Source organism: Pseudorca crassidens, chromosome 19 (genome assembly GCF_039906515.1).
Source record: "Pseudorca crassidens isolate mPseCra1 chromosome 19, mPseCra1.hap1, whole genome shotgun sequence".
NCBI classification, from domain to species: Eukaryota; Metazoa; Chordata; class Mammalia; order Artiodactyla; family Delphinidae; genus Pseudorca; species Pseudorca crassidens.
In genome coordinates this window covers 4,242,236-4,263,308 of record NC_090314.1, presented here as the reverse complement: position 1 = coordinate 4,263,308, position 21,073 = coordinate 4,242,236, and the positions used below count along the sequence as shown (strand labels likewise).

The 21,073-nt window shown below is 61.4% G+C and overlaps 2 protein-coding genes across 4 annotated transcripts in view; one reads left to right on the top strand and one right to left on the bottom strand.

The window, feature by feature from the left end:
• Positions 1 to 1,001: 1,001 nt before the first annotated feature.
• SLC5A10 (solute carrier family 5 member 10) overlaps positions 1,002 to 21,073 on the bottom strand; it is a 56,254-nt gene continuing 36,182 nt past the window's right edge. For all 3 annotated transcript variants that reach the window (XM_067715234.1, XM_067715235.1, XM_067715236.1), the window contains 6 exons: positions 8,042 to 8,149; positions 5,759 to 5,909; positions 2,007 to 2,175; positions 1,684 to 1,899; positions 1,437 to 1,494; positions 1,002 to 1,320 (listed from right to left, as the gene is read on the bottom strand). In XM_067715234.1, the coding sequence (XP_067571335.1) occupies positions 1,214 to 1,320; positions 1,437 to 1,494; positions 1,684 to 1,899; positions 2,007 to 2,175; positions 5,759 to 5,909; positions 8,042 to 8,149 (809 nt within the window). In that variant the 3' untranslated portion in view covers positions 1,002 to 1,213. The remainder of the gene's footprint in view (positions 1,321 to 1,436; positions 1,495 to 1,683; positions 1,900 to 2,006; positions 2,176 to 5,758; positions 5,910 to 8,041; positions 8,150 to 21,073) is intronic.
• The window catches only part of FAM83G (family with sequence similarity 83 member G), a 29,626-nt gene continuing 24,218 nt past the window's right edge, over positions 15,666 to 21,073 (top strand). The window contains exon 1 of the mRNA XM_067715232.1: positions 15,666 to 16,731. Within this exon, the coding sequence (XP_067571333.1) occupies positions 16,210 to 16,731 (522 nt within the window). The 5' untranslated portion in view covers positions 15,666 to 16,209. The remainder of the gene's footprint in view (positions 16,732 to 21,073) is intronic.

The window sequence follows — 21,073 nt, the reverse complement described above, 5'->3', positions numbered from 1 at the left end:
CAACTGGGACGGGCCCAGCGCCCCGGAAAGACCGCCTCATTCAGGGCCCCTGGGCTAGGGGAGCTCCGGGGCCTCCACCGGCCTCTTCCCATTGGCCATCAGCTGTGTGATGTCACAGGGTGGCCGGCAGGGCCCGCCCACTCCAAACACCAATGGCACCACCTCCAGGGAGGGCTGAGGACTCCTGGGTTCCACCCGCTGGGGGCTCAAGCCAAGGAACCACGGGCTGGGTGGGTGAGCACCCGCTGGGCCTGCCATCCCGTCCATCCAAAAGCCCCACAGGCCGGCTACTGGGGAGGCGGCCAGGGCCCCGCACACCTGTGCCTGGACTTGCTGGACAGACTCGGAGACTTTGGGCTCCACCTGGGATCCAACGCCCCTGCCCACCACAGACACTTCGGGGGGGGCTAGAGCCCTGAGGAAGGGTGGGCAAGGGTGAAAGAAACGGAGGCTGCTGCTCCTCCGCTGGCCCCGCGGGACGGACAAGCTCTGAGGGGCCGGCCCTGGACGTGGCCACCTGGGAGACATAGCTGCACCTGCTCTTACTTGTGCAGGCCCAGGTTCTACCCAGACCGGGGCCTCGGGAAGCGTGGGGGACTACAGCCCAGGTGGGGAGTTGTGGCCAGAGCTGGGCTCTGAGGGCCAGCGGCACCCAGAACGGGGCGGGCAGCCTCGGTGGAGCCCCGGCTTGAGGAAGGGCAGGGTGTCCACGGGGAAGGGGCCATCAGCGCGGTCCCAAGCAGGGGAGCCTGGGGCCCTCGGGGTGCAGGCAGACCGAGGGAGCTCGGAAAGGGCTCTGAATGCCAGGCCGGTGGTGGAGGGGCGGTGAGCAGGGAGAGGGCAGCAGGTGGGATGGGGCCGGAGCCCAGGGAGGGGCGGAGAGGGGCTCCCTCTGCCCAGCGCTGGCCCGAGACCCTGGAGCCCTGAGCTCTGGCAGATTCGCTGCTCACGACCTGGGCCCGTGAACTCAAAATAAAAACAGTGGAAGAGTAGAAGAATGCTCATCAGAAATCTCGTCTTCTTTCCAATCACGACTACTGTTTTTGAAGCACCACACATTCTTTTTTCCCAGTTCCTTCCTAATTTTTCAGAGCTCCTGCTTTGCGGGCTCAGCCAGCCCCTGGGCACTGACCTGCCCTGTGGCCACGAGGGGCGCCACCCTCCTCTGGGCCTCCGTGTCCTTGGTGGGGAAGGGGGGCGTCCGGGGACGGTGTCAGGCGAAGTAGGCGTAGAAGAAGACGTTGACACACACGAGGAGGATGGCGTTGAAGCCACAGACGCGGGCCCAGAAAGCATGTTTCTGGGATGCTCGGGGGTCACCTGGAGGGGGTGGGAGGCGGGGACAGATGAGGGCCACAGGCTCCCACCCGGGGCCCTTGCCTCCAGCCCCGCCGTGGGTGGGAGTGAGAGGGAGCGCCTTAGGGTCACACACACACCTGTTTTGGCTCCTGAGGGCAGGTCCTGAGCCAGGGTCCACCAGGTAAGGTTCTCGATCTGCAGGGAAGGGTGAGGGTGAGGGCGAGGGTGGCGGGACGGGGGTGGGCCCAGACGGGATCAGGGGTCAGTGATGGCGAGAGGGCAGCCAAGTTCAAAAAGGGCCAGGAACCAGGGCCGGATGGGGTTACGGGTCAAGAGCTAGAAAATTCCTGAGACGGAGAGGGTCAGGGGTCAGGCCAGGCTCACCTGGATGCCCTGGGGGGCTGGCGTCAGCAGGCTCCCAGCCACCACCACGGCCCCGCTGAGCACAAAGAGCGCCACGGCGAAGTGCAGGTAGTGGATGCTGTGCAGGACGGCAGGCCGGTCCTCGGGGCGGCCGCAGGGCGGGGCCGGGTGCAGGAACTCCAGCACCAGCCTGGTGGCACCCACCGCCAGCCCCGCCATCAGGCCCCAGAAGGCCCCCTGGGGGGAGGAGGCAGGGCAGCTGGGGCCTCGGGAGGAAGGCCAGGCTTCCCCCCGACCCAGGCACACAGGCGGCAGGGGGAGATGTGCGCCCAGCCCCACCCCACCTGCTCGTTGGCCCGCCGCCAGAAGATGCCCAAGACGAAGACCGCGGTCACCGGGGGGGCCAGGGAGCTGGTCACCGACTGCATGTAGATGAAGAGCTGCCCACTGTTGGAGCCCTGCAGGACCGGGATCCAGGCCACACTCACGCCGATGAGCACCACAGTGACCAGCCTGCGGGCGGCAGCAGCAGGCCGTCCCTCGAGACCGCTCCTCAGCCCTGCCTCGCCTCCCACCGGTCCCTAAGGCTTGCTCTCCATCTGTCCCCTGCTGCGCAGCTCCAGCCTCCTCCCTGGCCCCTGTCCACTCCTCCAGGGACCTGGCCGATCTTGCCCTCTCCAGACCCTTCCATGGCTCCCTGCTGCCGGCAGGAACCGCCCCTGACTCAGCCTGTGTTCTCACGCTCATCCCTGGGGTCTCACAGTGGCCCCCGTGGCCCCCCGGTTCTCCTGCCCGCCTTCAAGGCACCGTCCCAACCTCTCTGTGCTTGCTGCCCATCTCCCACTCGCGGCGGCAGCAGCCTCATCCTGCTGCTTCACTGCTGCGTCTCCCGGCGCACAGTAGGTACTCAATGCGCATCCTTGACTGCACGAATGGCCCCCTGCCCTCACATTCAGGCCAGACTGGCCTCCCAGCGTTCCTCTAACCCTGGTGGGCCTTTGAAGGGGCCGTGGCCTCTGGTTGGCACCCCCCCACCCCCTACAGCCACTACTGGGCGACCTCCAGCCGGAGTGCAAGGTTTGGAGCCCAGAGGTCTCAGCTGCGAAGCCCCTTCCCCGGCCCACCCTGCGTGGAATCCTCCTCTCAGCTCCTGCCTGTCTCCCGCTGGGCGTGCCCCCCCCCCGCGCCCGCAGCAGGGACACCCTTCACTCGTTCCTCCACGAGGCATTCACGAGGAGCCCACCGGAGAGCAGGGCGTGGCTTAGGGACCCAGACTTGGTGCCGAGCAGGCCTGGTCCCTGCCCAGCACCCAGAGTGGAGCAAAGAAAACAGATGAGCCTGTTCTCCTGTGCTAAGGGCTGTGCTGAAGGAGCCCAGAGGAAGCATCCAACCAGGAAGGCTTCCAGGAGGAGGCGACCCTGCAGCTTTGAAGGGGTGTGGAACCTGGCTAAGGGGACAGAGCTGGGGCGAGGTGTCCGTATGCCTCTCCCTGGCTGAGAGCCCCTCGGCTGTGTCCTGGGTCAGCTGGACGCCCCTTACCCTCAGAGGTGGGTGATGCGTGAGACCCCCTGGAACCCCGGACAGCACGATAGGAATGACAGAGGCCGTGTGTGCGGCTGGGGCGGGCCCTCCTGCCTCCTGTCCTTCCCTTCCCTTCCACGCCAGAAGGAGAGGGTGGAGGAAGGAGGCACCCCTTGATTAGGGCTAATTAACCCTCCGCCTGGCAGGCAGCCAGCGCTGCCCGCTTCAGAGGCACCGGCAGGCTCCACCCTGCCCTCCTCCAACAGGCCCCGCGTCCAACACCAGACTCAGCATCTCTTGTGGGGCTGGTCCTCTCCAGCCCGGCCTAGACTGGGGCCCTGGCCCTCTTACTGCCCTCTTGGGTTTGGTCTGATGACTCAGCCACCACCAGGCTGTCAGAGGGACCCCAAACCCAGAGGCTGTTCCTTCTGCCTGGAATGCCCTTCTCAACTCCTTCCCCAGCAAAACCCCCTTGTCCACCGAGGCCCAGCTCAAGACGCTCCTCCTCCAGGAAGTCTTCCTGACACCCTGCCCCCCCCACTCTGCCGTCAGGACGACTGGCCCCCTCCATTGCCCCTGGGCCGCAGCCATGGTCGCAGGGGAGCCCCTCAAGGGCTGGGGGGGTTCTGAGACCTCTCTGGGTCCCCTATGTTGCCCAGTTTGATGCAGGGTCCCAGGGAGGGCCAGCAGTAGTGGATTGAATAACAGAGAAGGGTGGACAGAAGGAGCTGCAGGGGAGGACTGGGGAGTGGGGCTGGGGGCTGGCAAAGATCAGGGCCCCAGGCATGAGGTGGTCACGGCCCCAGGCTTATGACAGCTCCTCTGGCCCCCCAAACCTGAGGAGACCTGGGTGGGGGTTCCCCAGCATCCCCGTGATGGCCGCATCCCAGGCTCAGGGTGCCCTCTGCTGCCCTGCGCTCTGGGAGTCCCATCTCTCCTTGGACTGAGCTCCAAGGATCCAGAGCCCACACGGCTGGAAACATAGCCTGAACAGCGCTGTTGGGCAGGGAGCAGGCTGGAGGTGCTGGGGGCTGCCCTGGTGCTTCAAGACGGAGGCGTGGTAGGGCTAAGCCCTGGCCGCACATCCAGCACTGGGCCCTTTCCACCCCACCGACCTGGCAGCTGAGATAACTGGGTCCCAGAGAAGGTGAGCAGCCCAGCCCACATCACACAGCCGGGTGCCCACAGGCAGGCTGGCAGGGCCCGGGGCGGGCTTACCTGGGTGGATGGGTGAGAAGGAGGGTCAAGGGTGCCCTGTGGGGGGCTGAGCTGGCATAGAGGGAAGACCGGCTCAGGACTCTGGCTTCAGGTGGGAGCGGGAGGCTGGGAAGTAGCAGGCAGGGGACGTGGAGCCGCCAAGGGGGGACTGAGGCTACCAGTGTCCAGGCCAGGGGGCCGAGGCACACCCTGGGCGGCAGGAGGACGTCCGGGCCCCAGTTCCCGGGAAGCCGGGGCTGGAGGGGCTCAGGGAGGAGCTGGTCCAGCAGGGGCTGGGAGGGGTGGTCCAGGTGCTAACACAGAAGCCGCCGGGGAGCCGAGGGAGAGGCTCCCTGTTCTGGACGAGGTCTGAGCTGCACCTGAGCTCACACCTGCCAGCCGGCGTGTCCCGACAGAGGCCGGCAGCTTTGCATCACGGGCTGACTGCCTGGAGCTCCAGGAGACCCCACCCTGAGGATGGGCGCCACAGGCTCCCGGCTGGAGGGGGCACTGCTGCCAAGCCCAGCACCAGAGGGCCGGGTCCCCCTCGACCGGCACAGTGGGGGCTGCATGGCTTGGAGGGAGACAGGCAGGGTGGGACTCCTGAGAGGGCATCGACTCCTCTTCATCCATCACTGAGTTTCACCCCTAAAGGACTCCCGGATACTCGGCCAAGCTTGGGGATGGAGGGCTGTGCCAGGCACAACCCCCCTCCCCCCATGTGGAGGGGCATCGGGACACCAATGGGACCGACAAGGCCTACATGTGCTATGGGAGCGAGGCTATAGTTCCTGTGGGAGGCTTTGAGGGGAGGGGGCTCATTCCTTGGTCTCAGGTATCAGGGAGGGCTGCCTGGAGGAGGGGCACTTGAGCAGAGTCTAGAAAGATCAGGTGAGTCATCAAGGTAATAAGGAGGGGACAAGTGGGGCTCGGAGGAAGTGGGCAGAAGCTCAGTGGGGCCAGGGGCACAGGGGCCAGAGGGACCGCTATGGTGTGGGTGTGGCTACACCTGAGTGCTGGCTCTGGCCCTCTCTGGGGCAGCTGGGAACGGTCATGGGGGCTAGGGGCTCAGACCTGGGGAAGGCAGATCTCTGCGTGGTTAGGGAAGGGGGCTCTCCCTGGCAGATTCCCTCAGAGATTCCGCTTGGGGTAAGAGATGCCTCCAAGATGGGGGTTGTGGCCGTGAAGGGGTGGCCAGGAGAGCGATGTGGAAGGTGGGAGGGGTAGAATGTTCTGGTCTCTTCTCTCCTCTCCTTCCTGGTGTCATCCTTTCTCCAACTGGCAAACTCCTACTCATCCCTCAAAGCCCAACTCTGCTGGGGCCTCATGGGTTGGTGGTGTGGCCAGGGAATCCCTCCTCTCAGCCCCTCCCCCATACCGTCCCACCAGCAGCAGCTCCCGCTCCCTGGCGCGGGGCCGCAGCCACTTCCAGATGTCCATGGTGAAGAGCGTGCTGCTGCTATTGAAGATGGAGGTCAGCGATGACATGAGAGCGGCCATCATCACAGCGATCATCAGCCCCCGCAGGCCTGGGGGGACAGGGGCCGCTGTGACCCTGCCCGGGGCGCGCCCCCGCCCCCGGGAGCCCTCCTGCCCAGGCCCCGCCGTCTGACGCCCCTCCAAGTCCCTGCAAGTAGAGGCCCAGGAGGGAGGAGGTGGGGGGGTTGGAGGTGGTGGGAGAGAGACCCTGACGTGGGAGGCTGGGGACAACGGCGGGGCTCCCGCGTCTGCTGCCTGAGCCTGCGGGCTGCTGGCAACGGGGATCTGTTCTCAGCCTCTCGCTTCTACAGAGCTTCCAGCTGACAGAGCACTTTCACACCCAGACTTCATTGGACGGTGAGGAGGTGGAAACTCAGAGAGGGGAAGAGAGTTGCCCAGGGATGCACAGCAGGCCAGCGGCAGAACTTAGGGGTGGGGCGGGGGAGTGAGGACAGCCTGGACGGGACCCTCAGCCTGGAGGCCCCGCCCTGGGCAGGGCCCAGGGACCCAGGGCCTGGGGTTTCCTGCTACTTCCTGTGTGTGGCCACACTGTCTTGTTGGCTCTGTGAGAGAGGAGATGTGGTTGCCCAAAGAGGAGACAAAAGCCGCCTCAGTCATGGGCTGAAAACGAATAAGGGGCCCCCACCGAGGTGGGAGAGGCCCTGCTGTGCAAAGCCTGACGGGGGTCGTGGGCTTGAGAGGGGCTGAGTGTGCAGAGGACTCAGTGATGTGTGGCTTCAGGCTGGTCGCCTCCCCTCTCTGGGCTTCAGTTCGAGTCTGTCTCCAAGGCTTCCTGTGCTTTTTCTTCAAGTGTCTAAGCACCTCCTCCACCTCTGCAGATTCTCTGTCCTCCGCACCCCTTTCCCCCACCCCAGGATAAGCCACCTCCCCTGAGGGCTCAGACTTGCAGGTGCCATTGCTTGCCTGGCCCTGGTTCTGCGTCTGACCTGCTGTGTGACTTCCAGGCATCCCAAGGCCCTCTCTGTTCACTTAGGCTGACTGAGATGGGGCCCAGAGGAAAGTGAGTTAAATCATGGTTTTCCTGCAGACATGTCTCCAACCTCCTTCCCTTGCTCAGGGAGGTGGATTAACTTGGGGCTTATTCTCCTCCCATTTCTCACACAGGGAGCTCAACGCCTGGAGAGGGGTTATGGCTCACACGGCTGGGTGTCAGCGAGCCCCCAGAACAGAAGGGGCAGACGAGGCATCGGGGTGGGAAGCCACAGTGCGGCCAAGCCCCGTGCCGGTCAGTTTCCCTGTGCGGCTGCGTTTAATCCCAGCAACCATGCTGAGGGGTGGCCCGGGACAAGTCACTTTCCTCTCTCTGTGCCTCAGTTTCCCCATTTGTAAAACGCAGCTAAGAACTCTGCCTCATAACCTTACATAAGAAGCAGTTTGTGGGCTTCCCTGGTGGCGCAGTGGTTGAGAGTCCACCTGCCGATGCAGGGGACACGGGTTTGTGCCCCGGTCCGGGAAGATCCCATGTGCCGCGGAGCAGCTGGGCCCGTGAGCCACGGCCACTGAGCCTGCGTGTTGGAGCCTGTGCTCTGCAACGGGAGAGGCCACAACAGTTGAGAGGCCCGCGTACCACAAAAAAAAAAAAAAAAAGAAGCAGTTTGTGAAAGGGCCTAACACCCAGCAGGCCTGAAAGAGGAGACAGTGGCAGCCTTTCTGGAGGGACGAGCCAGCACTGGCTAAGAGGATGAGCCTTGGGGGCAGACCGCCTGAGTTCAGAACCCAGCTTTGCAGCTCACTTGCCACGTGACCTTGGCCAGGGCACCCTGGGTCTCAGTGTCCCCATCTCTAAAGTGGGGATGATGAGGGACTTCCCCGGTGGTCCAGTGGTTAAAACTCCACGCTTCCACTGCAGGAGGCACGCGCGGGTCTGATCCTTGGCCGGGGAGCTAAGACGCCACATGCCGTGCAGTGTGACAAAAAGAAGAAATTAAAGTGGGAATGAAGATCACAGCGCCCAGGGCTCCTGAGAAGAGCACGTGAGTTAGCCGCGTGTGAGGCCCCGGGCGTGGCACCTGGCGCGCGGTGGGTGCCCTGTGCGTCTTCTATTATTGCTACTTTCCTCACGCTATGCTCATCCCACCTGGATGTCACACAGAGTCACGCTGGATCCAGAGTGGGCTCCACCGCCCCCAGGGCTCCTCCCCGGACCCAGCTGGAGCCTCACCTGTGGGCATCAGCTCCATGACCAGCTTGGGGTAGGCGATGTTGGAGCAGCCGATCTCGGCCCCGCAGGCCCGCAGGCACTCAGAGGGCACCACACAGCCCACGTCATCTGCGCGAGAGGGATGCCTAGTGTCCCCCGCCCGCCCCTCGCCCGCCCTCCCTGGGGTGGGCGAGCCCCGGGCTGAGGACAGGAGCCTGGCCGCACCCGCTCTGTCACCATCTGCCACCAGCGGCTGCTCGGCCCTGGGCCTCAGTTTCCCAGCCTGGGTGACGAGGTGGGGGCCGGCCTCAGAGACTCCTCTGGCCCTTGACACCCTCTCCTCCGGCCTGCTGCCCATCCCATGACCCCAGCTCCCTGGCCCACACCAGGCCGGCTCCCCTGCAGGGCAGCCCCGCCCAGGTGAGGCGTCCGGTCTCCTTCCCCCCACCTCCAGAGGGGCAGGTGGAGGCCCCCCACCCGGGCTGACCCCCTCAAACAAGAAGGGAGCCCAGAGCTCCGCACAAGACCCTCCAGACTCCCAGCTCCCCGGGCCGGTCTCCCTCCCTGCCCCTCTCCCTGCACCCCAGCCTCCTCCCACCCGAGCCTTTGTGCTGGGTGCTGCTCTCTCAGGGCTTCCCAGGGGCGGCTCAGAAGTCATTGCCTCCATCTGAAATAACCCCCCTCCCCCATGACCCCCTCCCCCCCATCGCTCGTTTTCAGCACTTCACCTCCCCTGGACAACTGGGGCTGTCGGCACGGGAGGTGGTTCTGCTGCAGACCCTCCCCCGTGGCGGGGGCAGCGCCCACTGCTCGCCCTCTGAGTGAACAAGGATTGAGTGGATGGCCCAGACCTGGCCCGGATCCGAAATCCCAGACTCCCCACCAGCCGCTGGAGCCTGACCCTATTCAGGGCCTGCCGGAGGGGGGCCTGGCCCCCCGAGAGCGGGCGGAAGTAACAGACAGGGTCGACCCACGTGCTGTTGTTCCTCTGGGAAGCACTCCTTAAACACCTTTGGCCCCTGCCCCCTGGGTTCTCAGCAGGGCCCGCAGAGGAATGCGCAGAGCAAGCAAACACGGAGACACAGAGATGCGATTACAGGGAAAGTTCAGAAACAGCGGCCGCCGCTCAGCCGCGCGGCCACAGGGGTCTGTTTGGGGGGTAACGTTCCCACGCGTGGGCATTGATGTTTCCGTGACTTGGAGCCCCTGCGCGGACCGGGCACTCCTGGGTTAACGCCGCTCCTTAGATGCCCAACCCACCGTCGAGGGTCTCAGGCCCCCTCCCCAGGGCCAGAGGGGCTGGAGCGGCATCATCCCCTCCCCCATGACCCGCGTCCCCGAGCGCCAGGCTTCCAGGGCATCTGCCCCGCCAGGCCCCCACCCCTGGCACCTCCGGCTCAGTGTGTCCCACTGTCCTCCCTCCTGCCACAAGGTGGGCACCAGCTCCTCACGGCCTCCCTTCCATCCTCTCCATCCTTCCAAAGTCACCGCTTTGCTCACATCACTTACTTCTCAGGAACCCCCTCCCCGCCATGACATTCGAGGCCCTGGACAACTGGTCCCAGGTCCTGTCATCCCAGCACCGCGCACTGGCCACCCCGACCTGCTTGCAGCTCTTCACACACGCCCAGCATGCTGATGCCTCTGTGCCTTTGCAGACGCAGTCTCCTCCTGCTGCTCTGTCCCTACCCTCGCTCACCTCCCTCTTCATGGCCTGCTGCGAAGGGCTTGCTCTCCGAAGCCTTCCACAGTTCGTCCCCACCCGCTAAGGCAGAGTAGCTTCCTCCCAAGGGCTCTTAAAGCCCAGGGTTGAATCACAATTGTTTGTTTGCATATTTTACGCCCTCCACCAGACTGGGAGCTCCGCAAGGGTGGACACTGGCTTTGAATCATCTCCTCTCCCAGGTATCTCCCTGTCCAGGGCTGGGCCCAAAGGAGATGCTCTGTGAACAGTTGTAAATGAATGAAAGAGTAAACAAGTGAATGGTTGGGAACAAGGGGAAAGGCACAGAAGGAGAGGAGGAAAGGGAGAAAGGACCCCACAAAGAGCTATGGAGGAGTTCAGGCACTGTTTGATCCAGCTGCCCTACCCTACCACCTCCCACCCACAGCTATGCATATGAGAGAACTCAGGAGCAGAAAGGGCATAGCTTTCCTAGGACACGTAGTCAGACCCGGGACAGAGCCTGGGGTCCCACGGTGGGACTCTGGAGCCACTGGGGTTCAGGTGGGGGCAGGTGACAGGTCCCTCGTGACAGGTTCTGGGCTTGGACTGGCTGGCTCTGGCACCGGGAGGACCCAGCCCTCCTGGGAGGGACGGGTGATGTGTCACGGCCACATGATGGCTCAGAAAGGCCAAGTCAGGAGATTCTGCCTGGTTTATTCGGCCGGTTTCAGCCCATTCCAGGCTGCCAGGACGGGGCCTTGCCTCCGGGCGCCTCGGGCTTGCCTGCCTAAGCAGCAAGTAAGAACCCCCTCTCCTTTGTGACAGCAGCAGAGGTGCTGCCACCTACACAAAGTCCCCCATTTGTGCCAACTCAGGAGTGAGCAGCCCCAGGCCAGGGGCCTGGCCTTGCCTGAGTACCGGATTCCATGGGCCTGGGAGCTCCCCGCTGGGCTCCACCTTGACATCAGCACCCCTACCCAGCCGGGGCCCATGCCAGAAGCCTGAGGGCTGCCTCTCTCCTTGCCCCCCACGTCCTCCCTCCCTGCGGCCAATGCCAAGTCCAGCCACTGGGCTTGGGGACCAGGGGAGCTGCACCACCTCCCCCCTCTAACCCACCTCCCCTAAAACCGTGACTCTGCCCACTATCCTCCCTGCTCACAGCCTCCTGTGGCCTCCATCCCCTGCAGGAGGGATCAGGGGACTCTAACTGTGCACTACAGCCTCTGCCCACTTGGCCACCTGGACCACTGCCAAAATTTCACCCTCAACTCTGGGCCTCTGTACCCTCTCCCTGGAACACCCTTCTCAAACCCAGGGAGCTCATACTGATTCCTCCCAGCTCGTTGCGGATGTCTGGGCTCTACAGGCTTTGAGGAAACACCCTCCACGGCACCAATAACTCTGTGACTTGTGTCCTTCCTGCCTCTCGATAGACTGTGACCATGAGCCCCATGGAGAAGCCCGGACTCCAACAGCGCCAGCACAAGCCAATGGGTGGCAGGTTCTACCTGTGTTTGTTGACTGACTAAATGACCCTCTTCCAAGCTGGTCATTGGACACACCACCCCGAGGGGTAATCAAGGTGCTCCCCACTCCCAAGCAAGCCTGGCTTATCCCTGGGAGCCAGTTCAGATGCTGATATCACAGGAGGGAGCACACAGACCTGGCTCTGAGTCCAGTTCTCCCAATCCCTTACGATGTGATCCTGGGTATTTATTCTCTGGGGCTATATCTTTCGCTGTAAAACCCTTCTGGGGACATCCATAGGCCAACAAGTCAACTTCAATCTAAATTTCATACCTTACACAAAAAAATTAACTCAAAATAGATCACAGATTTAAATGTAAAACTATCAGACTTCTAGGAAAAAAGTAGGAGGATATCTTCAGAACCTAGGGCAAGGTGAAGAGTTTTTAGACTTAACGTCAAAAGCGTAATCCCTTAAATGGGAACTTGATAAAATAGAGCTCATCAAAACTAAAGCTTTGGGACTTCCCTGGTGGTCCAGTGGGTAAGACTCCACACCCCCAAGGCAGGGGGCCCAGGTTCAATCCCTGGTCGGGGACCTAGATCCCCCATGCATGCCGCAACTAAGAGTTCACATGCTGCAACTGAGAAGTCTGCATGCTTCAACTAAAAGATCCCATGTGCCGCAACTAAGACCCAGCACAGCCAAAATATAAATACATACTTATTTAAAAAAACAACAACTAAAGCTTTTGCTCTGCATAAAACACCTGTGGGAAGGATGAAAAGAAAAGCTGCAGAAACAAATTCAGTAAAGTCGCAGCAAACAAGATCCATACATAAAACCGGCTGTGTTTCTGTACACTAACCATGAACTATCAGAAAAAGGAATTACGAAAACAAGCCCATTTACAGTAGCATAAAAAAGAATAAAATACCTAGGAAAAAACTTAACCCAAGGAGGTGAAAGGTTTGTACGCTGAAAACTGTAAGATGCTGAAAGAAATTGAAGAAGACACAAAAAAATGGAAAGGTATTCCATGCTCATGGATTAGCAGAATTAATATTGTTAAAACGTCCAAAGTGACCTACAGATTCAGTGCAATCGCTATCAAAATACCAATGAGGGCTTCCCTGGTGGCGCAGTGGTTGAGAGTCCGCCTGCCGATGCAGGGGAAAACGGGTTCGTGCCCCGGTCCGGGAGGATCCCGCATGCCACAGAGTGGCTGGGCCCGTGAGCCATGGCCGCTGAGCCTGCGCGTCCGGAGCCTGTGCTCCGCAATGGGAGAGGCCACAGCAGTGAGAGGCCCGCGTACCGCAAAAAAACAAAAAAACCAAAAAAACCCCAATGGTATTTTTCACAGAGGTAGCAAAAACCATCCTAAAATATTTGTATGGAGCCATAAGAGATCCTGAGTAGCCATAAAAGATCCGGGACCTTAAGAAAGAAAAACAAAGCTGGAGGCATCATACTCCCTGATTTCAAACCAAATCACAAAGCTATAGTAATCAAAATAGTGTGGTATTGGCACAAAAACAGACACACAGATCAATGGAACAGAACAGAAATAAACCCCTCACATATATGGTCAACTGGTTTACGACAAAGGAGCCAAGAATATACAATGCGGAAAGGACAGTCTCTGCAACAAATGGGTGTTGGGAAAACTGGACAGCCACAGGCAAAAGAATGAAACTGGACCCCTATCTCACACCACATGCAGAAATCAACTCAAAATGGCTTAAAGATTTGAAAAAAGGCCAGGAACTGTGAAACACCTAGAAGAAAATATAGGTGGTAGCTCCTTGACATCAGTCTTGGCAATGATTCTTTTGGATTTGACACTAAAAGCAAATGCAAAGAAAGCCAAAAGCAAACAAAAAACCCCCAAAACAAACAAGTAAAAAACAAGTGGGACTTCATCAAACTGAAAAGTTTCTGCACATCAAACGAAACAATCAACAAAATGAAAAGGCAACATACAGAATGGGAGAAAATATTTGCGAATTGTGTGTCTGATAAAAGGTTAATATCCAGAATATGTAAAGAACTCATACAACTCAATAGGAAAAACAAAAACCCACAAACAGACCCCAGAAATCTGATTTAAAGATGGGCAGAGGAACTGAACAGACATTTTTTCCAAAGGAGATGTACAAATGGCCAACAGGTACATGAAAAATACTTGTACAACATCACTAATCATCAGGGAAATCATCACACCTGCAAGAATGGCTACTATCAAAAAGACAAGAGATAACAAGAGTTGGCCAGGATGTGCAGAAAAGGAAACACTTGTACATGGTTGGTGGGAGTGTAAATGGGTGCAGCTACTATGGAAACAGCATGGAGGTCCCTTAAAAAATTATAAATAGAACTACCATATGATCCAGCAATCTAGGTTACATATTTTAAGGAAATGAAATCACCACCTCAAAGAGATATCTGCACTCCTGTTCACTGCAGCATTATTCACTATAGCCAAGATATGGAAACAATCGAAATGTCCTTCAGTACTTATAATACACAGATAAAGAAACTGTGACGTTTACATATATAAGAAAATATCATTCAGCCATGAGAAGGAAAGACATCCCGCCATTTGCAACAACGTGGATGGACCTCGAGGGTGTTATGCTAAGTGAAATAAGTCAGAGAAAGATAAATACTGTATGATATCCCTTATATGTGGAAGCTAAAAATGCCAAACTCGTAGAAACAGAGACTAGAATACCATGGAGTACCAGGCAGCAACAGAAAGGAACACAGCCATACACACCAACCTGGATGAATCACCAGAGAACAGATCGGTGGCGCCCAGGGTTAGGGATGGAGGTGTGGGTTTGGCTGTAGAGGGACAGCTCTGCGTCTTGATTGTGATAGTGGTTACACAAACGTACACATGTGATAAGGTTGCACACATCTACACACACGCACAGAAACAAGCACACGTAAACTGGGGAAATCTGAACGAGATTTCTGGCTGTGGTATTACTACGCTATGGTTATGCAAGATGACACCATTGGGGGAAACTGGGTGAAGGGTGCATGCAAGCTCTCTGTTGGTTTTTTTTAACAGCTTCCTGTGAATCTATAATTTTGGGCAGGCAGCTGGAGGGCTGCAGGCCCTTCAGCCCTGAGAGCCAGGACTCCCTTCATGAGCCCCAGGGCCTCCGTGCAGGGGAAGAAAAAAAGGAGAAGCTGAGGCCAGAGAAGGTCTTGTCTAGATCCCCAGTGGCAGAGGCTGTAAGTCAGGCTTCAGGACTCCCAGGGCAGTGCTTGGCCCTGGGACCACCTTCCTCCCCCTTCTGACCATGTGCAGGGGCGGGGGGATGCAGGCGTGTGTGCATGTACCTGGGAGGGGCTGGGGGCACTATGTTCAGACACATTGTGAAGCCCCCGGGCCAGGGTGGAGTGCAGGACTAGAGGGGTCAGCGATGGGGACGACAGGCATGCTGGGGCTGGGACACCGCATCACTGCTCGAGGCAGCAGACCCAGGGAAGAGGCTGACAGGCAGATGGGTGGTGGTGAGGGTCCTGGGGGAGGGGGGTTCATGGGCCCAGGCCCAGTGACATCAACAGCTGGCCCTCGGCAGCAAGAGCAGTGTCCTCGGGGCCCCAATCCCAGGTGAGCACGAAGCAGCTCCTTGCAGGGCAGGCGAGGTGATGGTGGTGGCAGGACTGGGCCAGGTGCCTGGCTGGCTGCCCGCGGCATGCAGCGGGATGCGGGCCGTTGTCAGGCCAGGTTTCGTGGGCTTTGCTGTCCCCACCCTGGCAGCCTGCTTTCAGATGTGGTCCCCATACGCCCCCAGAACCGGGGTCCCAAGCCCCAGGACGCAGGGCAGAGGGCTGGACCTGACCCCAGCCCACAGCCGCCCTCTGAGGCCCTCCCTGCCCCCGGGTTCATCATGCGGGACCAGTCCTGGGTGGGCGGAGCTCCCAGAAGGGAGCGGGGCTGGGACCTAGAACTGGGTACCTGCTCTATCCACACCAGGCTCTTTGCAGGCTCCTGAGGTCGGGTCAGACCTGCCCCACCTCTGCCTTGGTGGCTCCCAGCCCGGTCCCGACCCTACTTCCGCAACTGGACAGCTGAGCATCTGCATGGACTTCCGTCCCACCTGGGAAACTGGACACAGGGTGGGACCAGGGTTACCAACAGGCTGGGGGCTGGGTGTGCTAAGGCCGTTGACTGCTGTGTGTCCTCAGGAAGAACACTGCCCCTGTCTGGGCTGCAATGTTCCAGGAGCTCTTGGACTTGGGTCCCTGAGCTGTTCAGAATTCGGCTACCTGGGGCTGGTGGCAGCGGAGGAGACAGACACACACCGCCCAACGTCTGTGTCCGTCGCGGGTAGGGGTGAATCGGTTTCCGGCTCCGCCCCCGGTCTCACGTCACCGCAGGAGGCGGCAGCGGGGTGGGCGAGGCGGCACTGAGTCACAGGCCGCCTGTGCACCCGCTCCGCCCGCGCCGCCCGGTAAGCGAGACCTGGGCCGCGCCCCCGACCCCGGGCCCCCCGGCGACCCGCCCGCCGGCGCGCTGCCCCGAGCCTCCTCCGCACAGGCCCCTCGGGCTGCCGATCGCGGGCCCGGGGGCTTTCGAGACCCCATCCCATTCCGGAAGCCCTCGGGATGCGGGGCGCCGCCGAGCAGGGCCAGAGGTCGTCGGAGAGCGGACGACCTCCTGCCCCTCTAGGAAACTTCTGGGAAGTCCCCTTCCTGGCCTAGTTCCCCCCAGAGGTCGCCCTGGACCTCTGGCAGCTCCAGAAATCCTCTGGGACGCCGGCCCCCGTCCCCGGCAGGTTCCGGCACCCGGGGCGGGAGGCGTGCCGCCCACACACACCCCCCGCCGGCCCCTCCTCCGCGCGGCCGCCCCTCCGCGGCCCCGCCTGCGCTCTGACCCGACCCTGCGGCCCGCCCCTCCCGCAGGCTCCCGGGGGCAGAAGATCAGCGGCGGCGGCGGCGGTGGCGGCGAGAGGCCCCAGAACGCGCTGCGCCAGGCCGGCGACCGGGCTCCAGACCTGCTGAACGTGCGTCCAGCCCGCGGCAGAGGCTCCCGCCATGGCCTTCTCCCAGGTGCAGTGCTTGGACGACAGCCACGTCAACTGGCGCTCCAGCGAGGCCAAACCCGAGTTCTTCTACAGCGAGGGGCAGCGGCTGGCGCTGGAGGCCCTGGTGGCCCGCGGCCCCGACGCCTTCTATGAGGTGCTGAAGCGGGAGAACATCCGCGACTTCCTCTCGGAGCTGGAGCTCAGGCGCATCGTGGAGACCATTGAGGTGTATGACCCCGGCTCCGAGGACCCCCGGGCCAGCGGCCAGCCCCGGGGGCCCGAGGACGGCGAGCTCGGTGACGGCGAAGAGGGCAGCGGGGAAGAGGGGGCCCGCATCGAGGCCGAGACGCTGCCCTCGCTGGAGTACTGGCCCCAGAAGTCTGACCGCTCCATCCCAAAGCTGGACCTGGGCTGGCCGGACACCATCGCCTACCGGGGTGTGACCCGGGCCAGCGTCTACATGCAGCCCCCCATCGACGGGCAGGCCCACATCAAGGAGGTGGTGCGCAAGATGGTCAGCCAGGCCCAGAAGGTGAGCCAGTGCGAGTCCCCGGAGAGGACGCGGCAGCCTCGCCGGCGCCGAGCACACTCTCACTCAGAGCCCAGCCTGGTCTGTTGGCTGCCTCCCCTCCTGCCTTCACGGGGCTCCTTGGTTTCTTTGCAGAGGGGTAGGGCCCCTGGGTCCTCTGAAAGGTGACAGCGGCCGCCCCAGCTCAAAGGGCCTTTGTGCATTGTTGGGGGCTGTTGCTGACTTCCCCAGACCTGGCGAGCAGGTTCCCCAGACGAAGGTGCTGCGATGGGGTGGGGCAGGGAAGATCACGCGGCTTTCTCTCACTGCCCCTCGGGATGGCTCTGATTCACACCTGAGAAGCAGGAGGCTCCCAGGCCCACGCGCCTACATGCCGGGAGCTTTCTGGCGATGCTTTTGTGGGGTGGCGGAGAGAGGCTGGGGCGGCGGAGAGAGGCTGGGGCGGGAGGTAGGCATGGAGACTAAGAGGTAGCCTGAGTCCGTCTGAGGCTGGCTTGGAGATCCAAGTTCAAGCGTGCCTGCTTCCTGGCCACGCTGGGTGACCCTCCCTGAGCCTCTCGGTGAGCTTTGCAATGGCAGAACCTTTCCAGGCTGGGATGTGAGGGATGGCGATGGTGCGGACCTCAGGGGTGGGAGCGGAGCGAGTCCAGATGAGGGTCGTTTGCCTGGACTGGAGGAACCTCAAGCGTTGTCCGGACCTCCCCCGGAGCGACCCCTGCCGAGCTGTGCAGTGTGCCAGCACACTGACACGCGTTCTGAGAAGGGGTCTCGCCCCTGGCAGCCACCCAGGCCTCGGCTGGTGAGCCGGTGCTTCTTCACGCTTCCGTGGTTTCAGAGCACGTTCTGAGATGACTGATAAGGCCTGCCTCGTGAGCTGTGCTGAGGACGCTTCTGAAGCCGGGTCTGGGCTCAGGAGAGAGCAGCGAGTGCTCAGCCGTTCTGTCCTGGCCTTGGCTTGTGGGACGAGGTATTTCTAGCAGAGTTTAACACTTTCAGTCTTCTGGGTCTGCTCGAGACCCAAACGGTGGCTATGGGGACCGTCCTGGAGGACAGACAGGGGCCAGGGGAGCTCTTGGGCACAGAGAACAGAAGTGGGTAGGAGCTGCCAAGGCGGCCATGGCTTAAGTTTCCAGAAGGGTGGAGTCCCTGTCCCCCGAAGGGCCTGGCCGGGTCGGAGAGCCTGTGCTGGGGAGCCTGGCCCTTGGCCTGGTCCCAGGCAGCTCTGGGGCTTCGGGTTTCTGGTCTGTGAAATGGAGGTGGCGAGGATGAAAGCTGTGAGGATGGAGTCCGGTGACTGAGTGAGAAAGAGATGGAGGAGGGGCGGAGGGGCCTTCACCGTTTTCAGGCTGAATAACCCACACCACTCCTGCTGTGGGGTAGGAGGGCGCTGCTGACGTGGGCGCCTGGCTGGAGGTCATGGGACCCAGTCCCCCGGGAGGGCCTGTTGGGATCCCATTACCCAGCCTCCTCTCCCTTTTTAAAACTGGAGAAGTTGAGGCCCTGGGTGGGGACTTGACCTGCGGTGCCCCGGCTCCTCCCCGCCCCCCATGGCCCTGCTCCCCACCAGGAGTAGGACAGAGGCAGATCCCAGATCCCAGACGGCACAGGAACAGCTGGAGAGTCTAATCTCCCCCAGACAGAAAGACAGACGGCCTGGCCCAGTGATGGGGCCAGATAGGGGAGCCTGGGGCCATGCTGGGCACCGGGGCCTCCTCCCTACGTCTCTCGTCTCTATGGCCGGAGCTGAGACCCAGCCACCCCATGCAGTCCCATGCCCCCCCGTAACTTAATATGCTCCCCACAAAAGCCCCCCAAGATTATCGGCATCACCTGTGTAAGGTGACAGCCAGGAGGAAGTCCATCCCAGGTCTGAACCCCGGTCTGTGTGGTCCCAGTTGGTGCTGTCCTGCAGCCCCCAACAGGTGGGACAGGTGGGCATTGCCCCCTGCTTTCATCGCTCCTAGAGGGAGGCTCACTGATGCCACCCCTGCCCCCACGCTCAGACAGCAGGGAGCCACAGGCCCAACAGGAGGGGCCTCAGAGGCCAAGTGCCTCCTCTCAGACGGGGACGCCAAGGGCGGAGGATGGGGATTTGCTCACATCTGTCCCCTGCTTTCCAGCCTGCATCTTCCCTGCCATGTCCACCCTGGGGCCCATGGCCAGTGTGGGGTGGGTGTGTGTGTACGGGCTGCCCTGATAACCAGAGGTGCTGTTTATTGAGTGCCGGGCACTATATAATCTCGTGTAGCGCCATCTGTTCCATTTTTAAGATGTAGTAACTGAGGCCGCACTGGTTAACCCCTGCCAAGGTCACCTGGTTAGCTCTTGGGTGGAGGAGTAGGGAGGGACCAGACCTGTGTTGTCCTCAGACTCCAGGACAGGTCCCCTGCCTGTCCTGCCCTGGCCTTGGCAGGATGCAGTGAGAGGCAGGGCAGGGAGGGGCAGCTCATCCAAGCTACCTGCAACCCTCCCACCTCCCCTGCTCTGCTGCTTCCCAGGCTCCCAGGGGCCGGGCTGTGACGCTGATGGATGCTGACAGGGTGTTTTGCCTGGGCTGCCCGCCTGTCTGCCGGGAGCTCTCCCTACCTTATCTCTCCCCGTGAATCACCTCTTTTCCCCTCGCCCCCGCATCCTCCTCTCACCCCCAGTACCAATGCAGGGACAGTGGCCTCTCTCCCCCACTGGGATGGGGATCCCGCTGTCCAGCTGCCTGGACAAGATGCTGGCCCCCTGCCCACCAGGGCGCCTGGGCTGGAACTGGTGGTGCTGAGTCAGGGCGGCCCAGCCCACTGCCTCCTCAGCCTGGCCTGTCGTCAGCACAGCGGGTCGACCCTGGGGCAGGGAAGTGACACAGCATACGTTCAGCCCGTCCCCGCCGGGAGCGGCTGTGTTCCCATCAAGGCTAACGCTGAGTCCCCCCATTTCCCAGGAGATTAGACTGGAACTAATGGGCCACAGTGCCAGGAGCCAGGGGTACTGGGGTCAGGTCCCTGCTCTGCCTCCACCGCTGTGTGACCTGGCACGAGCCCCAGTCATCCCATCTGTAAAATGGGTATAGGCATTGACGCCTCTTAAGGATCCCTTCAGCTCTGACACCCTGCTGCCCTGTCCTTCTTGGACTCCTCTGGGACGAAGACCAGTGGGCCCAGGGTCTGACTCCACCGGCTGGGTGGCCCTGAGCAGGCCCCAGAGATGGAAGGTCATCTGCTTGCCCCTCCCCCAGCCCCCGGGAGCCAGTGATTTATCCAGGGAAAAACCTGCCGTGGGGTTCCAGCTGCATACCAGAGGCCGGGCCTGTAGCATCACGCCTAGGCTGCTGCAGCCTCTGCAAGAGAGGGGTGAGGCTGGACTGGGTTGGGCTGGGACTGGGGAGGGCCTGCCTCGGCCAAAAAAGGGGGTAGATGCTCTAGCAAGCTGTTCATCCAGGAGATGCTAGGCACCGCTCCACCCCCTCCAGGACCCCTTCACCAGGGACCCCAGGGGCAGGGGTGGATCGTGCGCACGTGAGGAACCTGGGGGAGCACGAAGGAGAGTGAGTGGTGGAGGCTGGACCAGAACCCGGAGCTCGTGCCTGCCAGGCCAGGGGCATTAAGTTTCTTGCCCAGGGCCACACAGCAGGAAGGGACTGGAAGCAGGCTCCACAATGCCCGCGTGACCCCACGTCTCTCCTGTCAGGCCCCTGCCTTCCCACACTGCAGTCCTGGCTCACGGCTTGGCCCCAGGAGAAGAAGAGCACTTAATGAGGCACTTATGAAATCCCAGCTGTACATCAGGTGCTGAGCAGGTACTTTACCTGCCTGGATCCTCCCAGCTCCATGGTGTCAGGTAGCGTCCCTTCCGTGCAGATGAGGAAACTGAGGCTTGGAGGGGCTCACAGAGGGCAGGTAACTTGTCGCCGATCCGATCCCTGGAGGAGCTGGCCCAGAGCCCAGCTCTGAGGTCAATGAGCCCGTTTCTCTGGAGAAGCAGCGTCTTGGATGTTCTTTCTGAGCCCTGCCCCTCTTGGGAGCCGTGGAGCCTTGCTGCGGGCCCCCAGCTTGACTCAGGGCAGTAAAAGCATTTTCACGAGGCTCCTAGACTCTGGGCTCCGGCAGGGGCAGAAGTCTGACCACACCAAGGCCTGGTGAGCACAGGGTCATGGGGGGCCAAGGCCCCTGGGACCAGGAGGGGGGCTCTTGCTGTCCCCAAGCAGGCGGTACCAGCACAGCCTCGACGCCCTGAGAGGCCCCAGGGGCGGCCCAGTGGACTGTTCCCTGGGACACACTGGAGCCTAGAGGGGCAGCGCCCGCGCAGCCTCATGCAGTGGGTCTGGGGAGCACTTCCCAGCCCGGGGCCCCACCTGCCA